Here is a 23,729-nt window from a genome sequence, read left to right as displayed (position 1 = left end):
TCAAACATGGGAGAATTTTAATGGGGAAATTGGAAACAAGTGAGCTTGATATTGTTAATCAAGAAATGCTTCTTCATCTCCCAGTAAAATCCTTGCTTCCTCTGATTTTCCTGTGTTGCTGGCTGGGCCACAAGGATTTTTGCCCACAGCTGGACAGTGGCATCAGCTGCACAGAGAGGTCAGGAGTGGGGAAACAGGCTCCAGTAACATCACAGCCATATTATTGAAGAGAGATGGCAGCAGAGTGCATTTGGGTTGTCCACAAGAGCATTTAATCCCACAGCACTGTTAATGATGTTTACCCAAGATGACAGAAGATGGTTCTCCACCCACTCCCTTTATTAATTGCAGATGTCTCTTGCTCCCTTAAAAACTGGGGCTGCTGGTTTTATAAGGCAGTTTTCAGGTGTCCTCAGATAAATAATCTTTTTTTTCATGTTTTTTGTCTCATTAGTTCTGCATACAATTTTCTTTGCATTTTTAAACCAGCTCAAATAGTCCTTTTTTCTCTTTCACAAAATAGCTCCTGCAGTTTTTTTCTCTTTGCTGTATATTATTTCTTAGTAGCACAGTTCACAGGCTGGGTGTGAATACAATTGCTTCCAGTTTTAAGTAACACTTCAGGTTTTCAAATAGTGTTTCTAACGTTCATTTTCAATTTATGACAATTAAAAGAAAACAAACAAATAAAAACCCTCCCAATACAGCTGAAGAAATGATTATTTTTTAATTACCTTTCCATGTCCTTTTCACAAGTTTCTTTGTCTTGTGGAATGGTGGACTATGGGTGTGTCAACACTTGTTGCTTAGCCTTGTTAATTGGTGTTTATTCTTCGCTAAATTGTTAGTTTCATTATGGAAATGTCAGCTCCTAAGCTCTGTGGCTATTCACTTTAATGCAGAAGACATTGAGTGTGCTCAGACTGTTCATGTACTGCTATAACCCACTTAATTCTGCTGTGTTGGAAGTCAGTTTTTCTCCTTTCGGGGGTAGACTTCATTGGTGTCACGTGACAAGAGCCTGATCAGTGACAAAATGGAAGGATTTTATTGCTGTGTCCAGCTTCCTAGTGGGAAGTTGTACCATAGACAGAGGCAGGTTTTTCATGGAGCTGCCCAGCAAAGTTTGGGCACGCAGGTTGCCACAAAGGACAGTTAGATGTTATGAAAACACGATGCACCATGAGGCTGATTGACCATTTCAACTGGTTTTTTTCCAAGAGTTTTTGAAATCTCCATGAATTCAAAACTTGAGCAGAAATACCTGTGAGTAATTTTATCTAACTTTGAAGTTATCCCTGTCTTTGAGTTTAGCCCTGTCTTGAGCAAGAGCTTGTTCCTGGTGGAGGTCCCTTCAACCAAATTATCCCTTGATTCTGGGATAGATCTGCCCTGGGAGAGCTAGGGACTCCTGAGGGCATTTTCACAAAGAGTCATGCATGAGATGATAAGGTCACTCGTGTCCTTCTGTGAATCTGCAATATCTCCAGAATCACTTCAGATTTGCCTGAGCAGTGTTTCCAGTCTGTCACTGTGTTCTGCATTCCTCCTAGAACATGAGCTATTATACCCACAGGGCAGGTTACCTCTGTGGACTCTCACCTGTGCAGCCAGATATTGCAAGGTCGCTGTGGCTTAAAGGCTCCCCCAGGGACTCATTTCCACCTTCAAGCATAACAATAATTCCAAATAGCTGTCACCTGATCTGTTGCCTCAGATAATGAGGAACCACTGGAAATGGTAGGATTTGAAGCTGTTTTAAGCTGATATTGTTCTACCAGAGCCTGGCCCCCTGCTGTGCAGCGTAGCAAATTAATTTCTGTAGATTTGAAAACAAGTTTTCAAATTTATTTATTTATGCTCCCACTTTGGAGAGCGTGATTTGGAGATGTGCTCAGTCAAATATGGAGGGAGCAGTGGAAGTGACAGAAACACCCCACAGCTATTTGCAAGCCGTGGCACTGATGCTGCCAGACCCACCTGGGCATTTTGGCACGGGTGCCTAGGAGGGGCTGTGTGTGTGTTTGTGTGCAGGACTGAGGAGCACTCAGCCCAGGGGATGTGTGTGTTGGGTTCTGGGAGGTGTCTGTGCATAACCTTCTTCAGCCACAGGCACCTCTGCAGTGGAAGAAGTTATGTGCTGGAAATGTCTCCCATGCACGTGGTTATTTCTGGGCAGGTGATGAGCTCCCAGAGAGTTTCATCTGCCCACTTCATTTCTCAGAGAAAAATTTTTAATGCTACGTTTTCCATTCCACTGATGTGCAATGCACTGTGTAGAATACAAGTAAATATGGTTGCTAAGAGCCTTATTTATTGCATGTGCTAGGCTAATTTGAATTGAATTAAGGCTTTAGAGAACTGAGGAGGTTGGTCTTAAAACCCTGTTTGCTAAAATTATCTTTACACACTTGAACATAATTGTACTTAGGCCAAAGAAATATGTAGAAAAACACAAAAATGGTTTTATGATAGAACAGTACTTGCCAAGTTAAAGAATTTTTTTCAAATATTACTGTAATTTTGTTACTTATATATTTTAATTAGGTCCAGTGGAATGTTGCATGCACACAATGAGAATAATATATAGTATGTATAGTATATATGTGTATGAAATATATTATTAGCATAGAATCAGAGTAAGGTGAATTGGAAGGGACACACAAGGGTTACTAAGTCCAGCTCATGGCCTGCATAGGACATCCCCAAAAGTCACACCATGTGCCTAAATGTGTTGTCCAAACACTTCTTGAACTCTGCCAGGCTTGGTGCTGGGACTGTTTCCCTGGGCAGCCCATTCCAGTGCCCAAACACTCTCTGGTTTAGGACTCTTTATCTGATACCCAACCTAAACCTCCCCTGACACAACTTCAGGCAGGACCCCAGGGTCCTGTCCCTGCCAGCACAGAAGAGATCAGTGCCTGCTCCTCCTCTGTCCCTCATGAGGATGTTGTAACTGCAGTGAGGTGTTCCCTCAGTCTTCTCTTCAGGTGACATTTGCATATTTTATGTATGCTGGTGCATGTCATAAATATGATCTTTTTCTGAAAGGAGTTGTCTTAATGCTGAATCAATTTCATTGCCCTTTTTATCTAAATGCTCATTTCACTATTTTTCCTGCACATAAAGAAGATTATTTACTGGAAGTTATGTAACAATAATGATATATTCTTAGTTGCAGAAATCTTTATCTTACATGATACAAAACCACAGATTATTTCTACTCAGAGACAGAGCACAGAAAGAAGGAAAATACCTATACTTTAAGCATCCATTTAGTCACACCTCTACACTTTTACTGATAAGGTTTTAATTTCACTCCAGTGCTTTATCTCCTCTGTATGGGTAAATTGAGCAGTGTCAGAAGTGTTCTTGTCAGCAGAGTTTAGGAAAAATCGAGTATTCAAGGAGTGTATCTGTGGAAGTGTTTTGCTGCAGAGACATGAGTTGGTGCATTACAAAATCCCCTTTGGGTGTATCCATGTTTGTACTGTAAAACCAAGCCCTCAAAACTAAAAGTTTAAAGCACACTTGGGAATATTTGAATTTTTCTACTGCCATGGGCACTGTCTTTCCTCTGGTATAATGATGAATTGGTTATAAGCACAGGCAAAACAGATTTCCATATTATCTCACAGTAACAGGAATACAAATTCTGCAGCAAAAACTGGAGGCCTAAATAAAAACTAAATAAAAAAAAAGTCATTTAAGTGAAGCAAAATCAGTATACCATGGTTATAAAAATGTAATCAACCACCTAAGCATGGAAAAATTATAGTGAGACAACACACTAATTTAATTTTTTTTTTTTTTTTAATTAGAGACTGAGGCATAATAGTAATGTCACAAATGAATAGGAAATTGCTTTGCTGATGGTTAAAATGTCCTGTCTGACTTTCTGGAATGTATAAGCCATTTTTTAGTACACCCTATGAATTTAGCAAGCTATAAAAACATAAAACCAGTCAGTATTAAGTGCATCCTAAAGCCAGATTTTCTTAAACCAAGACCAGAGATGGAGTGATGGTCCTTGGCTCTACATTATTTTGTTGGTTCCAATGTTTCAATTAGAAAATGAAGTCACTGAATTTGATAGAAGTATCACACTGATGTTTTTATTTTTTTTTTTTTTTCACAGATTAAGATGCTTGGTAAAGCAGCTGGAGAAGGGTGACATTAATGTGGTGGACTTAAAAAAGAATATTGAATATGCAGCATCTGTGCTGGAGGCAGTTTATATTGATGAAACCAGGTAAGTCTGAGGGTAAAACAGAAAGAAAGAATGTTGCAAATTGTATTTCAGAAATTTGGTCTTTGCGTGCAATTGTCACTGACATAAGCTGAAGGTCTGGGCACATCAGGAGAAGCGTGTGTAGCTCTTGGGTCTTTTATGACAAAGTTAAAGCAAGTAGGATTCCAAAGGTCAGATGTAACTGTTGTCTGGAAAGAAATGCTCACAGAAATGAGTCAGGATAGCTGATCAGTAAATACACAAATGAATGAAAAGCTGTGATTTATCTTATAGCACTTGGTGCTTAGTTTCTGTTTACTGTTGGCAGTATTACTGGCAATCATGTGGGTTAATTCCAAGTAAAAAAGAAGTTCTAAGTATCTGATTTCTTGAAAGAGTTTCAAGATATGGACTGTATTGAAATTAGCTGGCTAACTTACTGGTTTTCTTTCTGCATGCTGGCCTTTCTAAGTTTTTTCTGAGCAGAATGTTCTTGCAAAGGTGTCTGTCCAAAGTGCCTCAGTACCACTGGAGTGTGCAGTGTACATCTCAGTTCTACATTTGGGAGTTATTTCATGGACCTAACACTCTGTCTGGGGCCTGTGCCTTCCCTTTGCAAATCTGCATAGCTGATGCAGAGCTTGAAGTCCTGCTTCAGAAATAAAGCACTGGTTATTCCTCCAAACACCTCCCAAACACTGGGATTAAATGGATGTAATATTCATAGCTCTGTCTAAGCAGTAGTGCCAGGACTGGGAAAATAAATTGAGATTTACTTAGTTTCTAAACTGAGGCAGCTTCTGTGGAAATGAATAGTAGTGTCACAATGAGGAATCCAATCTTTCTGGCTCGGTGTGGGAATATCAAGACAAATAGCAGGCATTTCATGCTCAGAGAAAACAGCTGCCTCTGAAAATACATAGGCTCTGGCAGCAGCGGGTGCGTTGCATTTGCTGTAAGCAAATCTTTAAATTAGCTAGTTGCCCTCATGGAACTTGAAAGCAAGATTATTGAATACCCAAAAGAAAACAAACAGGTGTAATTTTATAGTGATTGGCAAGATATTCATAGTCCTCTGGTTATTTTCTTAATTCTAGGACCACTGTGTCCCCGTATATGATGACTACTTTAAAAAATTCTACTTCAGTGTATCAATAAAGTTTTTCTCTTCTGGAGCTCACTGCACAACGATCTTTAATCTTATTTATTTATTGCATCCAGTATTTTACAGAATATTCTGATTTTTCACTCTATTAAGTCAGGATACCCTTGAGACAGGTATCTTGTTTTGCTCTTTTGAGTTGGATACTTGTGCTCACCAAAGAAACTTGAGAATTTGTGGACCTACCAAATTTTGGTAGCATTCTTTATATAGATATACATTAAGCATACATTCTATGTATATCTTTCTGTACCTATATCTGTATTTATGAAGTGTATATGTAGACATATAAATCAAATTCTGCTATAAATAATAGTTAAAAGTGATCCTATAATGAAACCTGCTTTTCTAGTTCTATTCTTTTCATTTTAGTGGTTTGTACTTCACTATTGTACCTCTATATTGTTCCTTTTGCTTTACAGTGTTTGATTTTGTTTTTGATTTCTCTTCCTTGGACTAATGCAGTCTCCATGAAATTCAGAATCAGTATGATGAGTTTTTTAACCTGGTGGGTTTTGTGTTAATTTTATCCTAGAAATGTAGACTGACCCTCCACATCTTAGTTGGACGTGGGTTATCTATGGGTCTATTTTAAATTTTGACACTTCCCCATTAAAAACAATTGTAAATGGTAATCTGTAAAATTTATAATTTACTGACAATTTTGCAAATTGTAAATTTATTGTGAGGCTGGGAAACACTGTAGTTGCCACTGGTACTTTCATAGTAGACTCTTTTCCATGGCACGCTGCTAAGATAATTATGTTTTAAATGGCCTGGCCATTATTCTGTAACCTAAGTCACTCAAAAATGTAAGCACACAAAGAGAGTCTCTTGATTCCTTAAGGAACAAAGCAGTGTGTCACTGACTCAAATGGAGTTAGCTGAGTTACCTTGTGTGGTTGCATTTGCCCTTGTTCCCACCAAAGAATACAGGTTCTTTGTCTTGTACACAGCTACTTCTGTGTGAGTCTGGAACTGAGTTAATTGCACTCATTAGTGGATTAGAAATAATAGTTTAGATCATAAGCAAAAGGGCCTGTTCCTGCTGAGCCTGAACATGCAGTTTTATACATCACAAAGTTCAAATAACTTCAGTAAGTTTCTTATCTATGAATTGCTGTTCACTCAGTGTCTGCAACTCATGTGAAAATACCCATGCTCTCTGTTTAAGACCAGTATTGATCCCTGGATTTTGTCCTGATGTATTTACTGACCCATTGCTAAATTATCCAAGCAGAGGAAGACCTCAGCTTCAACCAGCAATCTAAAATTGCATTCTATTTGTGGTGTTCTCTTCTTCCCCACTTTTTTGGGCAATGCTCATTTATCTGAGCATTTCTAAAACTCCATGGATTTGGATTAGGGCAAAAGCAGAGAAACACACCAGATTTTATTTAAGAAGCTCTGAGAGCAGTCTTCTTAGAAGCAGGGATAGGCACTAGGGATAACCTTACCAAATGAGGAAAAATTGGTTTGGGGCAGTGACTGTCAATATCTCTATAAAAGCTTCTGAGCTGATGGAAAGTTGGAAAGCCCAGACATCAGGCATCAAGTGCTGCTTTCCTATGAGCTCCATTATCTGTGGCCCCAAGTCACTCAATTAGCTTGTTTAACAAGCTCCTTTTGACTGCTGCATCTTTCAGTGCTGCACCAAGTTCTTCCTTGAAAGCGATCAAACACTCTGGTAGCTGAAGCTGAGGTCCATCATCCGCTGAAAATAACCAGGAGACTCCCACAGTTCCAGCCCCTCAGCAGATTTGCTCTGTGGAAGAAGTTCAAACTTAATAGATATTATAAATAATTCTGACAAATCTTGCCGAATTTTCTCCATTAGTACCTGCCACTTGGCTCAAGGCAATGGAAGAAGGATATTTGGAGTCAAACAGGAAATAAATACAGCCTGATAATTCAGTCATGACAGATGTTCTGTTCCTTGTAAATGCAGCTCTTCATTCATGCTAACTGAAAAGAAAATGAGTCAAATAAAATCTAGATAAGAATTACAAGATGAAAAGGAAAAAATGTATTCCAAAGCTAAAAAATAAAAATAGTGATAGTTATAATAATAAAAATCCTTATTGTGGAGACTACTTTTATGCTGTTCTGTATAAAATCAGAATAGTTTATTCCAATTATGTTTTATTTTTCTATGCCTTAGTATGTTAGAAAATATACTTGATTTCAGGAGGATATTTATCTGTGCAGTTGCAGTTCCACACAGGTTTTTTGTTTGTTTCAGACGGTATAATGCCCTTTTAATAAGGCTTTAACTAATTGAGAACTTTTGACTTGGAAGAGACTGCATTTCTGTAATGCATGAAGTAGCTCTTTTAGCATCTTTGATCCAACAAGGCATAATAACAAATGCAGGTTCATGAAGAAAAAGGTGGTGTCATTAAGGGTGACAATTTAGCAATATATATTTGCATGAGAGCTCTGGAAATAATATTTCAATGACACTGCAATGGCAGACACAGTTCTTGGTAAAAAGCTCTTATTTAAAAAAAAAAAGTACACATTGTGATTTGTATAATGTTAGCTAAAAAGGAGGTCATTTAACCTGGACTTTGTGACTGCTGTTGTAATAAACACCTTGGACTAAACTGAATTTCCAGTGTACTACACCAGCAACACTTCAAATATTTCTGTGGTTTTGGGACTTAAATAGGGACAAACACATCCTCAGATTTTGGGCAAAAAGGAAATAGTTTAAATTGCAAGATAAGGAGCTTTGTTATTTAATCTCACCAGAAGTCTGTGGTACCCTTCAAGCTCACCACAGAAATATCTGTGACAGGAGCATGCCATGTGTGTCTTTGCCACGTGAGGTCCAAGGAAGCAGAAAGGAAGAAGTGCTCAGCTGGATCCTGGTGCTCCCAGAGCTGTGTTGTGGAAGTGGGAATGGAGCTTAGCAACAACCCAACAACTAAATGAAACTCTCCTGTTTCCTGGAGATTTCTGAGATGAAGAATGGTCAGTATAGCCTGTTCTGGGGCAGCTTTCAAGCTGGAGAAGGCTGTTCCCTGGTATTTTCAAGTTTTTCAGGGCTGCAACAGAACTCAGGTCTGTGGCAGCTGCTCTGTCTTAGGCTAGGAATTAATAGCTCAAAAAATAATAAACTGGGCTGATACTTGCTTGGTAACCCTGTGCTTTCTTTCCCACTCTTCCAGCCATCAGTATATGTTTGGGAGCTTCCTGGTTTAAATGAGAGCCAAAGTCAGGGAAGGACCCAGCTTTTCTGTTTCTTATAGAATTCTCACGAGCTGTGTTTTAGTACCAGCATTGTAAGGCTCTGAGCTAGCAGGAAATTCCCAGCAGGAAACTGTTCCTTGGCATTGCAGGACCACTGGCACTCTGTTCTCACCTGTAGCACACCAGATGGAGCTGACTGTGAGTCACAGAGTTTCTCTGGCTCTAAGGCTCTGGTTATGGAAGGAATTGTGCCAATTCAGACACCAATAGCTATTCAGGGACACCAGCAGAGATGGTCACACCAGCAAAGTGTCTTTGATGGTGCAAGGTTGAGAAATGTAAATTTTCTTACATCAAAGAGATGTACATATTTTTAAAAACTTTTAAAAACCTTCATCCTATATCTCTCCATCTGAAAAGACAGATTAGTTTGCTCATTTATACATGAAGGTGAATGTTTCATTCACAGAACAGTAAGGCATTCAGTCAATGATGTAATTTATTTTGAAGGATCTAGAACATATTTCTCCTGAAAATTACCTTTTTGAGAAAAATCTATGAATATTAAAGAACATAATCTGCCTAATGCCAAGGATAGAACAGGTGGAATGGGCTGCTGTATTTGGTAATTATTTACCAGATGAAAAATATGGTCTGTGATTCCTCTCTCAGCTGCCCTAGCTGGGGAGAAATTTGAAGAGGCAATTATTGAAGCATGAAGTTAAATTTTAATCTTGAATATTCTGTCACGTTTGCTGAGTGTGTATTGCTGTCCCTCATAGCCACCCCATGGTTAAATGTACTTTGCCTGAACAACAAAATGTACCATTTGAAGTGAATCATTCAGTTTATCCACTAAGGGAATCTACAATTGATACTTTTGCAAAAGCTGCTATTGAGAAAAAGCTTATTGTGTTGAGATGAATTCAGTACATTCCACCCTTATAAAAGCTTAAAATAAGCCTTTGAAATCTTTTGTGCTAAGCTAACGTGGTTTGCTTTCGGGGTTTTTTGTGTTTTGGTTTTTTTTTTTTTTTTCTGAGAGGAAAGCTTGTAAGAGCATTCAAGTTGCATTAAAAAAATGCATTTAAAATCAATGAAAATCTATTAAATTCTGACTAAGCTTCTCAGTTCAGTTAGGGCCATTTAATAAATGGCCAACATCCCCTTTCCAAAGTTATTGAATTTTTCTGTTTCAAAGTTTTTGCTGTTAATTTATTTCAAAGTCTTGCCCTGAATTAGTACTTAGCCCTAAAGAACTCCCAGAATAGGAAAGGAAAGGCAAAGGAAAGAGAAAAGAGGAGAAAAAACACTGGCTCACATCCGTACTCTGAAAAATGATGGTTTTTAATCATGATTATCCTCAGCCAAACCTTAAGATTGTTGTTGGCCTTTGGTATATATCTCTGCATTTCTGAATAGGTAGTACATATCAACAAGTGAACATTTCAGTGGCAGTGGTCCTTTCTACATTGCTTGTCTTCTGTTGTAATTCCTGCATTTATTCCAAATTATTTTCTGTTAATTTTAGTTAATTGGTAGTTCTTCATATGTGAACAGTTCTTCTAAGAATGTGCTAATTTTATGACTACAACATGTTGGTAAAATCATCATTTCCTTTGGAAAGACCTTTATGTACTAAAAATGCCCCTCGTTCATTTTTGCAGGTTGTTTATCCTTATTGGGAGTCAAGAGAACCTTTTAGTGGATGAAGGTGGAAGTTGTAATGGACTGTAGAAGATGGAAATATTGATTGAATATGTTGATTCATACTTATTCAGGAAGATAGGGAGAAAATAGAATTAAATAATTGGTAAAAATGTGAACTGACTATTTAGACTGTAAATTCTCCTGCATTCTAGACCTAGGAGAGGACTTCAATTCACTCTTAAGGGCTTGATTAATTCAGTAATTAGAGCAAAGAGCTAGTACCACCTTCTCAACCTCTTCTCTGGAAATCTTCCACTACCTCTGTTAGGCAGCATGACTGCTCAACAAAGATGGAATTTTTTTCCCCCATAGCCATTATCTAATTTTAATTTTTTTCATTTTCTTTTCTTTCTTCTCCTCCATAGTACATCTGATATATTCCTAAGGGAAAAGAAATACACTTCTGACTAGTGCATTACTATATTTAAAATTCTGATTAAATGAAAAGAGAGCTAGAAATTATCACTACTTCAATTTTGAAAAAAATTATTCTTGGCAAGAAACACAGTGCTGCGACAAGAAGAGCAGGTTATTAGTTACTATGACTGCAGTATTAATTGATTGCTAAGCTGAAATGCCAAGGGCCATGTCTTACTTATTCCCACAACTGTCAATGAAAGTTCTACTCATGGAATGAATAGAATTAAATAACCCAAGCCTCCCCCTCTCCTTCCCACGCATCTCTCTTCCTCGTATTGCATCTACTTAACAGGCTGATGATATATGAGCAAAATAAGTGTATGTAACCCTGAAATTCTGACTGTGTGTTGAAGAAAAAAGTATTTTCTGTGGCACATTTTAGTAGAGCTCTTTTTGTTGTTTTGTTTTTTAGCATTTTAGGGTGTTCCTTTGCTTTATGGAAGAAAAATTGAAATGTGTGCCTTGGCATCTATTAGTATAATTATGTAATTCAAGTGGGATATTTGAGTTCGTGCCTCCTGGTTCAATGCAATTTATCTCAGCAGAGTTTTACTTAAAACTGATTATGGAACAACTATCTAGCTTTAAAGTGCCCACAATCTCAGATCTTCAGGTTGGTTGATTTGGAGGATGAGGCTCTGGGCCTTGTAGTCACTCCATGCCAAACACTTGCTAAGCCAAAGGCTGTAGCCCAGTGTTTGACAGCTATAGTCACATGTCCAGAAATTTTTCCATGACATTTTTGAACCTATGTGGCAGTTTATATATTTTGAAATGTCACAAAATTATATTACAGTTTACAAATTACACTTTGCAATTTATAATTACAAGTTAGATTGCAAAATCTTGCAAACACCCCTGTAATATTTCATAGGAAGTTAAGTGACTTGAATGTGTGCCTTTGTTTGGAACCTGTCATTTGATTTTATTTGATCTTCATCTTTTTTTTTTAAGGCATAGAATGCTAGAATGGGTTTGAGTGAGATGAATGATTAGTCTTTGTTTCTTCTCCTTAAATGTTGCTTCAATTAGGCACCTGAAAGAAACTAATTCTTTTTGAGAAGTTGTTAATCTTATGTGATGCGGGATCTGTAAGATTTTGTGCTTGCAGTTGCTTTTCTAGATATTTAAGTTAGAAGCAGAGACACTGAAACTCTTTCTTCCCTGGCAAGTTATTCAGCCATCTCTCATCAGAGAGCAGTGGTCTCATGAAAATTACTGATAAATGAACACTTATTTCAAATACTGCTTTCTCTGTTCCATCTTCATGAAGTAGCTCCTGCTTACTGTCATTTACAGACTGAATAGTTCTACTTTACAGATGAATGGTTAAACAGATTAGAGAGACTGCAGTGTGTCTTGCTAGTCTTAATTTGTACTCCAGTGGCTCATATCTGCAGAGCTCAGATCCCAAATTTAGATCTGCATCTCATCATAGCAAACTGATGTAGAACCCTGCTTCCTGCTGCACAGGTGATGTGGAATATCCTGGCTGCAAGCCCTGAGGTAGCCTAATGCCCATGGCCCTCTAATTGCAGGAATATTTGCATCTCATTTGAATAAAAGTTGCAATAGTAACAAAAATATGTTTTAGGGATTGAAAGGTTTTTTTCCTTGTTATGCTAAAAAGATATCAAATGTCAGATATTCCTCAGAAATATAGATGTACTGATTTCTCCAGGAATATTTAGTGATGGTGTTAGACTAGTATGGATTTAAGTGGACTGTAACATAGGTTAGGCAATAAAGCCAATTTGTAGCCTTTGACCTTTGGCCAGTCTCAGCCTTGGTTCAGTTTGGCAAGATAATTTGCCCAAGTCCTTCCTCCACACAAGTCCTCCTCTTCCAAATTAAATTTCTGATTTTTCGCTGTTGTCCCACTGTCAGAAAATTTCATAATCCCTGTTCATTCTGTTCTTCTTGTACTCCATTTTAAGGAGCCTTCCGAGTCTGATAATTCTATGCCTCTGAAAAAATAAGAATTTTTCTACTGTTCTTTCAGTAAACCAGGGAAGGATGAGGGGTGCATTTATATTTTTTAAACCCCAGTTGAAGAATCTCAGAAAATATACTGTCAACCAGATGGACTGCTGAAACTGAGCACAAATATGCAATGCTCACAGTTCTCCAATAATTAATATGATTCTTCTGACATGTTTCCTATTACTATAATCCCTCAGATAGGATTAAATTCATGTGCAGATTCTTTTGAACTACACCACACTCAGGCTTTCCTTATTCATCCATGTTTCAGAAAGGCAGCACAAGAGAAATAGACCTATGTAATCAAATAATGCCTGCAATTCTATTGGTACCACTTTCAAGAAAATATTTTGAAAAGGTGGCATGCTGTGCATATATTCTGGTCACCCTAACTCTGGGGTTTCTTGCATAACTGAATGAAAGGAAAATTGATATCAGAGAAAATAAGGGATTTGTTTCCAGGAAACCCCAGCACTCTGAGTGATAAGGGCAAATAACTGCAAGAAAAAGATTTATAGAAGTGTGGAACGGAAGTGTTGAGTCTGTTTAAAGAAAGTATTTAGTTAAAAGTTTCTTCTGAGTAAACTGATGACCTCTAATTCACTTTTGCTGAAGTGAAGTTTCTTTTAAATACTTCTTCTATTTTGCAAGGGCTATATATAACTTTTCTAGCTTTTTGAACTGCTAACTAGTGTGAAAGCTGACTTGCAATCCAATCTTGTACAATATCTTTACTGCTAAGACTTTTTTACCCTGCCTTCAATAGGGACACAGACCTCTACATAGAAGGAATTAATTCTCTTCAATAAAGGAATTAATTCTCTTTAATGCTTTTATTGGGTTGCAATAGCAGGATGAGCATGTGTACACCACATCATTGCTAGGTAGCATCACTTACTTTTGTATGTAAGTATCAAAACACTTGTACCATTTTGGGGGACAAATCAATAGACTGATGGTGCTCTCACTTATAGCAGCAACCCTGCTGACAGTTCTGTCAGTTACTGTTTTAGAGGTGGTCTTGGGATTTTACAGCTCATTGATTGCTCTTCAATCCACCACTGCTCTGACAACTTTGTAGAAAAATCTTTTCTTGTCTTCAGTTGAATAAATTACATTTTATTGTCTTTTGCCTTCTGGAACATGAGCAGTGGGAGAGAGAGATGATATCTGCTGTGCACAGCTTCCCCTTGGTGTCAGTCCATGTGCCAGAGAAGACATTTTGTGATGTGCTGAGTTGGTCCTACAGTCAACCTCAGCTCCTCTTAAATCAAGTTTTTTAGCTGTTCTCCTGTGAGTACTCCTCTTGTTAGGTCCGAGGTCTTGTTGGTTACCTTGTATTAATTTTTTTGTAGGAAGCTTTTGGACACTGAAGATGAACTCTCGGACATCCAGTCGGATTCGGTCCCGCTGGAAGTGCGGGACTGGTTAGCTTCTACATTCACGAGAGAAATGGGAATAGTGAAGAGGAGACCCGAGGAAAAGCCCAAATTCCGAAGCATTGTGCATGCTGTACAGGCTGGGATTTTTGTAGAAAGGTGAGAGCTTTGTTTTCTTGTTAAAGCAAGCACTGCATTGAACCACAGTGTCAGCCATCCTTTAAATGGTGGGATGAACCTGGAGCAAATCTTTGAGCCAGGATTTATGCTTCATTTTCTGCCACCACTCCATTTTTCTATACAGATTTCCAGATGAAACCTCTAATTTGTAAAATTTCTTAAGCCTTGGAAAATTCTGGGTATGAACTCAATGTCTTTCTAACTTCTACACTAAATTGTACCAAAGACTCTTCTAATATTAAAGAGTAATATACTTTCAAAGGGGTTTGTATCATAACTTCATAAAAGATTACATAAATCTTTGGGGTCAGACCCTTAAATAGATTCATGTTACTTCACAAACTCTGAAAGAAAAATTTAAAAGATAAAAACTGTTGCAGTATGTTTTAAGAAGAGCTATTTCTTAATATTTTATTTGGTCTTTTAGGATGTACCGGAAAACTTCAAGCATGGTTGGTTTGGCTTATCCAGCAGAAGTGATAGTCACATTTAAGGTGAGAGAAGTTTAATCATTGTGGAATTTAAATGTATTTGCACTTATGTTTAGTGACTTTTAGGATCAAATTATTATTTTAATACTGAACGTACCCTAACCATAGTTAGTACTACAGAACTGAGCACAAAGTACAGAGAAACAAATAGTTAAAAAATCAGAAATAACATATGATTCTGATTAATTCTGACTTCATTCAGATCCTATTAGAGTAATAGAATGAAATTTGTATAGAAGTTCTTATAGAAATGTGAGACAGTTTTATCAGCTCCCAGTGGTATCGTAATCAGTGTCTCAGACAGCAGCATTTGTTTCCTTTTTAGGCAAGAAAAAGGAGATAGTATTGGGATAGAGCTAACAAAAGAAGCTGAAGCTTATGGAACAAGTACAGTATTTGCTGTATATTTAAAGTATTACTCTAGTTCAGCCAAAAGATGATCTTTTATAGTAAGCTGAGTTCCTATGTCTATGAATGCAATTACAAATTGAGATTTCTTGATAATTAAGTACCTCCACTTTTCCCCTGAAAGCCAAACAATTATATTATTCTCAAATTGCTTTATGTTTAATGACATCAGGGTTAATGACATTGCATAATAGCCTATTTGAAGGGTGGTATTCAGAGTAGCTCCATGAGGTTGTATAGACAATTTGTACTGAGAAAGTTAAACTTGGAAGTTTGATTCAAAGCATGCAAATGGCCTTGGTCATGTTGCAAGTATTTTATTCATAACTGACACAATTGTTTTCATCATCAATATTATAGTAGTCATTAAAGTGTTATCTACATTAGGAATTTGAAAGAGTTGGGTAATAAAACCACCAAACTCTCCCTCTTCCCTCTAGAAACTAGCCAAATGGATGGAAATGTAATTTTTTTGTTGTTTTCCTTTTCCCTCATCTACAGGATGTTGATAAGTGGTCTTTTGACGTGTTTGCCCTTAATGAAGCAAGTGGAGAGCACAGTCTGAAATTCATGATGTATGAGCTGTTAACCCGATACGACCTTCTGAGCCGCTTCAAGGTCAGGAGCTAAACACAAATAAAAATATGGATGCAAAACTACACGTGTCAAGTTTAAAATACAAGAAAGCCAGCACTGAAATGTTTTTTAGTGTACAATGCAGTGTAGACTTTCAAAGAATATGGCAGATGAAATATTGTAAAATGCCAAAACACGCAAATTTTTCTGCAACCCAAAAAATGGAAAGCTATGTAGACCCTTGTCATGTCATTTGTGTTTCATAAATAGATCATATATACAGACTATTTATTCAGCTGCTCTGGACTGGTGTCCCACCTTTATAGACCAAAAATTACCAAAAAAGCATAAAACTGTAGTTAGTCCTAAATACTTTTTTCATGGTCTGGATCATGCTGTGTTGATCACCACTGTGCAGGGGGTTCAGCTGAACCTTCCTCTCCTGAACAACCTGGGGGGGATATATAAAGAGAAAAATTGCTTTTCCAAGCTGTTTGTGGGTTTTTTTCAATACAATTTGAAAAATTGTAGCCATCTTTGAAAGGCTGAGGTAAAAGAATGAATCAAAATGATAAATTGGTTGTTATTATATCAAATGAAAGTTTTCTTATAGTTTCAGAATCTCTTCACTGCAAAAACTCTGTGTTCCTTTTGAAGAGGATGTCTCATCCCGAAGTTTCTTGAGTATTTTAATTTTAGGCTGGCAACCCATCTTTTCCCAACAGGCTTCATTCACTTGAAGTCAGAACCACACCAGGACCACCATTATGACACAGACATTAAATACACAGTGCTGATGGCAAAGTGGGTTTAAGCCCATTCTCAGTCCCATTGTTTATGTTTCAGGGTTTTTAAATAAAAGGAAAAAATTATTAAGGGATGTGTAATTTCATTAAATGGGTGAGGTGGTTTATCCCCAGGCAGCCATGAAGCACCACAGTGCCACTCACTTGCTCACTGCTCTCCCCAGAAGGATGGGGGAAAGAGAATTGGAGGCGTAAAAGTGAGAAAACTTGTGGGTTGAGATATGTACAGTTTAATAATGATGGTGATAATAATAATATAGAAAATTAATATTTAAGAGAGAACTCAAACCCAAGAAGAAAGGCTGCAAATGAAAGCAATTGCTCAGCAGCAGCTGAGTGCTGCCCAGGCAGTCCCCAGGCAGCAGTGCCCAGCCAGGCTCCCCCAGCCTGGGGCTGCAGACCATGAGGCCGTGTGGAGCATTGTGCCCTGGGTCAGCAGGGCCAGCTGTCCCAGCTGTGTCCCCTCCCACCTTCTTGGGCACCCCAGGCTGCCCAGGGGTGGGTGGGATGGGGAGCAGAAAAGGCCTGGACTGTGTAGTTGCTGCTCAGCAGAAACTAAAACATCCTGGAGTTATCAGCTCTGTTCACAGCACAAATCCAAAACATTGGCCCATACCAGCTACTAGGAAGGAAATTAACTCTATCCCTGCCAAAACCAGCACAATGCAAAAATAAGTAGGACCAGATAGTGCCTGTAGTTCACACATTGTCTGGAGGAAGGAAAGCTGTACTGTGACATTAAAGCAAACCTTGTCTTGAGCAAGGTAGAAGTGGTGAAGAAAAGGAGATAATCCTATTGTTAGACTTCTGTCTGTCATGCCTGTGTTATATATGCAACCTCTGCATCCCTGGTGCAGACAGACATGCCTTGAAAACCATTTGGTTAATACCTCTGCAGTGTCTTGTGCATGGTGTATGAAGAGAGATACAACATCTGCAGAATTTGTGTGGAGACTCACTGGTTCATGTATGATGTCAGACCTTTACATTTTAAACTTTTATTGTCTGTCCAGTAGATCCCATGGTATATTATTGGTGATTCATCTATTGCATGCTTGACTTTGCAGCTGTTACAGGAAAAAAACCAATTATTTTAATGTTTTCTTGTCTGTAGATCCCTGTTCCAAATCTTATTTCTTTTGCTGAAGCTCTTGAAGTTGGGTACAGCAAATACAAAAATCCCTATCACAATTTGATCCATGCAGCTGATGTTACTCAAACTGTGCATTACATAATGATTCACACTGGCATCATGGTAAGAAGCATTGTGAAATTCAATTTCTTTTCTCAGACTCTGCTGTTTGGAATAAATGTGTACATGTTTCTTTTATAATGGGAAAAGCTCAGCTGAAAATTTTTGCAGAGAGAGATTCAAGAACTGCTGTTCAGGCTGTGAACTTTATTTAGTTTTAACAGTTCTTCCAGGCTGAACTTCTCTTAATGCAGAGGAAAAAAGGAGGAAAAAAATAATCCTTAAATCCTTTTTGCTTTTCATCGCCTGGATTTAAGTATTTTATATCATATTTAATGAGATAGATTTGCAGGAGTGGGCAGGTGAGAATTTTTTACTTTCACATCAGAGCATGGGAGGTGTGATCAGGCAAGGAAGCTTTAGTATCTGCAGAGGTCCTGGCTGTTGAAAAATGTACTGAATCAGTGCAGGCTTAGAATTATATCATCACCTGAATCAGTGCAGGCTTAGAATTATCATCGTGGAATGGCTTGGGTTGGGAGGGACCTTAAAGACAACTCAGTTCCAGCCACCCTGACATAGGCAAGGGCACCTTCCTCCAGACCAGGCTGCTCAAGGCCCCATCCAGCCTGGCCTTAAACTCTGAAACTGCTTTTTCTTTCAGTTTTTAACCTTCTTTAGCACTGCTCTTGCATATTCTATGTGCCTATGGTAGGCAGGCTATTATTGCATTTGACTTGAAACATCACAATATTTTAAATTATTTATTTGGGAACTGAAATGAATCTGTGCAAGCATTTTTATTTCTTAACATTTACATTAAATACCAGCAGTGGAATTCTCACTATCAGCTTGCTAGGCAAAAGTAAATACTGGCTGAAAGAAAATGGAGATTGCTGGCAATGGCTTTTTGATCATTTGTCTTCACTGTGAATGCAGTTGTTTAAAAAAAAAGCCCAGCAAACCAAAAACCATACAACAAACAAAACAGCTGGGAAGAAATATGTCTGACTTCTATTTGCAGAGCTGTGAAACAATTCCAGAAGTCTTTGGATAGAAAAAAATTTGCACTGACTCTGGGTGGCTTTGCTGCTATATATACACAATAAATGACAATCAATCACTTCTGTTAAGCCTTTTCTCACTTAAAATGCCCTTGGCTTCAGGGTGGGCAAGGAAGGGTCCCCAGGCATTGCACGTTTGAATTCTACTGCTTGAAGGAGGTATTTTGCTTGTAAGTGTTTAAAGCTATGTTTTAACTCTAATACTACTTCTTAAGTGAAGCCTGGAGTCTTCACCAGCCAAGATTCCTTTTCAGATTGAGAAGTTTTCTTGAGAAAGCACTTCCATATCAGACTGAAGCACGGGCTAGACAGCTCTTGCCAAGAGGAGTCCAAACCAAAGTTGTTGTATACAATATTCACCTATCAAAATAATATTTTTGTTAAAGAAAATTCTTAAAGATATTAGATTAATTGCAAGAGTTAAGTGATGTGAGCCATGTCTTTATTCCAGGTATATACCAGGAGGAAAATCCTTTTGTTTTATTATATTACAAAATCCTTTTATTTTATTATTTGCTTTATATATACAATGGGCCATCCATCTGGCCCATTGTATCTGCCCCTCTGCCCTTCAAAAAACCAATAAAATTCAGATTTTCCTTGATGCCAGGACAAAATTCCAACTTCCAGAACTGTCCTAGTAATTTTGGGACATTTAGCCATTGCTTAAACCACTTTGAAAGATACTTTATGTATCTCTGAAATCTGTTTCTTATTTGAATATCTGCTATTTCACTGTGTACACATGAGTGGGAGAAAGGCCTTTCCATCCTTATAAGCATCTTAACCTTCTAACTGCCCTAGATGTGATTTGGAAAATGTTTTTCAAAAAAGTTTAGACTTTACCACTGCAACATCTTATTAGTGTTGCAACACTGCTACAAATATTTCTATAAAGTTAGTCCAGGTTTAATTCACATTGTAATTGCCAAATTAAGATATTGAATTGTGATATTTCTCTGCCTGTGGCAGGGAGAATTGGAATTAGATTATCTTTAAGGTCCCTTCTAACCCTAACCATTCTATGATTCTCTGGTGCTGTGATGCTGGAAAGTTCTTGGAAAGAAATCTAACTAGGACAGCACTTAGTCAAGAGTGCCTTCAAACAGATGTACTTGCCAGGCAGAAGGAACATTTATGGAAATCAGTGTTTGAAAGAGGGCCTAGTGATTCTGCAGCTTGCAAAGTATTTCTCTCCCAAATGTCACTTGCAATTTGAGAAAGCATCAGTATCATGAAAATGTTCTATTTAACTTGCTGGATTTTTTTTCCTGTTGCCTGGTTAACCCTCCAGTGCCCTAGTCAATAACAATTTGGAGTTGGCTGCTCAAGCCAACAGTTTTCAGACATGTTCATTGTAATCCTATTTTAAAGGTCTGCTCTATTTCTAATACCCAGATTAGAGTAAATATGATGCAATCTAGATCAAATTCCTTGCGTTTTTAATTTGTTTGCTTTTTTATTTTTTTCCAGATTGGTTTGCAATTTGAGGTTTTTCTGCTTTCATTTTCTCTTAAGAGCCTGGTACTAACTCCAAATCTTGCAGAGTTGCTGTCTTCCTTGTTTATTTCTGAAACACATACCGAAGCAAATGTTTCCAAAAACTGGGATTTAGGAAATCTTTTTCGTGATTCCTGTTGTTGAGGTCATATATTTTGTACCTTTTACAGGAAGCTGGAAAACAGCCTTATTTCCACATTTGCCAAAAAAATTTGGCTAATCAGAGCTTATGCTTCTCCACAAGCCCCTAGAGAGATTCTGGTGAAGAATAAGACATATTCAGAGCTGCTGTTAAAGAAATAAAATAATCATTATATTTTTCAAAATTTCCTGTCTATCTAAAGAAAGAAGATCCAGCCACCTCAGATCAATGTGTTAGGATGTTAAGTATCACAGATGGCAGACAGTCTATTAACCTTCCCAAGAGACTAAATCCCAGATGATGCAACTGGAATGTATAAGTCAAGCTTGCATTCATGAAGTTTTCATCTTTATAAAGGTTTAAGAATCCAAGTCCCAGGGAATACATCTTGCAAAGAACTTTTGAGTCATCGATCATCTTCCCACCATCCCTCTTCTCCTCCCACGTACCTGTATTGCTCAAAGTTAAGGAAAAAATGTCTTTACTGCCAATAAGTGCATTGTGAGGCTCCATTTCTTGCTCAGTTTTTAATGCATCACTGTAAAAAAAAAAGTTTCAAACAGAACTCATAAGTTTAAATGTATCTCTTTACATATAAGCAATACATAATACTTCCATAGAAGACATAATTTGTATTATCTATGACACCCACAGGACATATTATCTTTGAGGAGAGAAGCATGTCTCAGCTCTTCTCAGTCTTGCAGACCCCCAGATACTTGTTTTTCCCTCTCCCTTTCAAAACACACTTATTAACTGTCTTTGTAAGAGTATTTTTCTACTTCCTTAGAAATCCTTTAGCTAAAGCAGTTCTCTGCTTCTCTGATTTGATTACTGATCTCAATTTTGACTGCACTAGTGTGTGTAGAATACTTGCTCTTCTCTCTTACTGTATGAAGTCTCTGTAGTCTGTAGATATCGTCTGTGAGGAATGTTCTTCTGCTTATGAATGCATTGTCTAGCAACTATTTTATTTGCTACAAAAGCTGACCTTTGAAAAGGCATCTTAAAGAAAAGTTTATGTTCAGCTTCCATTACAATTTCTGTGTTTCTGTTCTGTTTGGTATGTTGAAAACATTGTGAGAGCCAGGACTGGTCATGGCCTGGTTTCTTGTGACACACAATACGACGAAGGTCATTGTTTCCATTTTTAGAACTGCTTACAGTACATTCCCATTCCTCTGTCTGTGACCTTTCTAAACCTATACTGCTTCACCAACAGCCAGTACTTGTTCCTCAGCAGCCCTATTGTGTCACTGAATGACCTATTTAATTATTCTTACATTACTAATGAATCTTGACTCTTTCCTTTCTTCTTCTTTGAAAGAAGAACTACTCTTGGCAACTTTTACTACATCTGGCAACTTCTGCATTTCATACCCATTCATACACACACATGAACATTCATATGTGCATATTGGGGTGTGTGAAGCTGAGATCATTCTTTGATCCTTTAGTACAGAAGTTTACTTGTGCACCAAAACCATCTGAAATATGTGTGGAAATGCTTGACTAGCATTTGACTTAATCAGTCCTATGACTGTGGGGGTTAATTATCATATGATTTTTCTGCCCCCATCTTTAGATAGAGTAAGTTTTCTCCTCAAGGACTTTTTGTCATTCAAGAAATAGAACTTGGAAGAAGATAACAGAGGTTATTTTACAAACTGTGCAATACAGAACAGCCTCATTTAGCCAGAGTTCTAAAAGGGCTCAAAACTCCAGGGTCTGCATCATTTTGTGTACATGACCTACATTACCTTTTGTTCTGTGTGACTGTATACTAGCCTTCTGCACTTTATTTTTTTTTCATCAGTACAAAGCATGATAAAATTTAGAACAGAAAAATCTCTCATGGGCCTAATTTTAGTGCTATGTACACTGGTAAAATATAGATAATGCTAATTTTGTACCTTCAACTTATAATTAACTGTATATATAGTTTACTAAAAGACAAATTATAACCTAAATTTCATACAAGGCTTTTTTAGAATAATACACTGTAATTTGGCAAATGCCACATGTGAGCTAGCAGAGTAGATACTCAAAGGAGTTGCAAAGTGAACTGTGTAATTCTTTTGATAACTTATATTTTTGGCTGCCAGTATTTACTTTTCTAGTGACCATAAGGATGTTAACTTGGTCTCAGAGAAATCACAGGTACAAGGACTTATTTTATCATTTAATACTGAAGTGTTATGGACATATAGTTATCGGGAGTAAGAGGAAAGTTTATTTAAGTTGAAGATAATGCATTGAAGGTAAAACATTTTCAGTACTGTAGGGCTTAATCTGAGTCAGGTTATTATTGACAGTGTGACTCTGATTTGTTTTTCATTTACCAGCACTGGCTCACAGAACTGGAAATTTTAGCAATGATCTTTGCAGCTGCCGTCCATGACTATGAACACACTGGGACCACAAACAATTTTCATATTCAGACAAGGTAAGTGATGCAGTCTCCTAAGAGTCATATCTGGAGTCTGCAGTTCATTCAGTTCATTGCTGACCTGTTTCATAACTCTTTCTAGCAAAGCCAGGAAGCAGCCAGGTCAGTCTTGGTTTTACAAATTGCTTCATCAACTTCTGTCCAGTTCATGGGATCAGTCACATGGTCAAAAACTGTGGAAAAGTAATAAGATAGCTCCATAATGTCTGAAATAATTCCATTTTAGAGCTGATGTGCCAAGAGGAAGTTTGAAAAGGTTCAGAACATGGACTGGAAAGCCGTTCACCCCCTCTTGTTCACTAAAATTCTGATACTACTGACTCAAAAACAACTTCTACTGTGTCCCCATAAAAATGCCTTGTCACTTACAGCGATGTGCTTGCATTCTGGTTCACTTTGTGTATTAAACTTAGAGGGTCCTGGTGCAGAGGGAGAAACTTTAGAAAGCTTTAGAAAGACCTCCCATGAGCCATCTCACAGCATGTTTTGAAAGCAACAGCAGTAGCTATGAAAAAGAAATCTAGAAAGGAATCCAGTTTGAAAGTTAGGCTAGCTGTGTTCTCCTGCAGGTGCAGCATATCGTTCTAGCTGCTGTTCCTCTACAAAGCATAGAGTTCTCTCCCTTAAAATATTTTCATCTTATCACAGGAAAATCCCTGACCAAGCCATTACTGAGTGAAAAATGGTTCACCCGATACTTAACCTAGTACAAACCATCTTATTTTTCTCTTACACTGAGTTATATGTTGCTTTTAGTATCCTCAGTTGAGGACTTTGCTTTGGCTGCTCTTTAAAAAAAAAATCACCATAGCACTGGCATATTCTAGTAAAACAGCTCAGT

At 37.7% G+C, this 23,729-nt stretch overlaps 1 protein-coding gene across 4 annotated transcripts in view; it reads left to right on the top strand.

Annotated features, from left to right (window-relative positions):
* PDE1A (phosphodiesterase 1A) overlaps nucleotides 1-23,729 on the top strand; it is a 143,082-nt gene that overhangs the window by 82,451 nt on the left and 36,902 nt on the right. For all 4 annotated transcript variants that reach the window (XR_009487363.1, XM_059853217.1, XM_059853219.1 and 1 more), the window contains exons 2-7: nucleotides 4,139-4,252; nucleotides 14,057-14,239; nucleotides 14,688-14,754; nucleotides 15,661-15,777; nucleotides 17,656-17,796; nucleotides 22,785-22,885. Coding sequence is in view for 3 of the 4 variants with exons in the window: in XM_059853217.1 (XP_059709200.1) it covers nucleotides 4,139-4,252; nucleotides 14,057-14,239; nucleotides 14,688-14,754; nucleotides 15,661-15,777; nucleotides 17,656-17,796; nucleotides 22,785-22,885 (723 nt within the window). In the remaining variant the exon portion in view is untranslated. The remainder of the gene's footprint in view (nucleotides 1-4,138; nucleotides 4,253-14,056; nucleotides 14,240-14,687; nucleotides 14,755-15,660; nucleotides 15,778-17,655; nucleotides 17,797-22,784; nucleotides 22,886-23,729) is intronic.

This window comes from Haemorhous mexicanus, chromosome 8 (genome assembly GCF_027477595.1).
Source record: "Haemorhous mexicanus isolate bHaeMex1 chromosome 8, bHaeMex1.pri, whole genome shotgun sequence".
Lineage (NCBI taxonomy): Eukaryota > Metazoa > Chordata > Aves > Passeriformes > Fringillidae > Haemorhous > Haemorhous mexicanus.
Note: the sequence above shows the minus strand (reverse complement) of the source record. Positions and strands in the feature narration are given on the sequence as shown.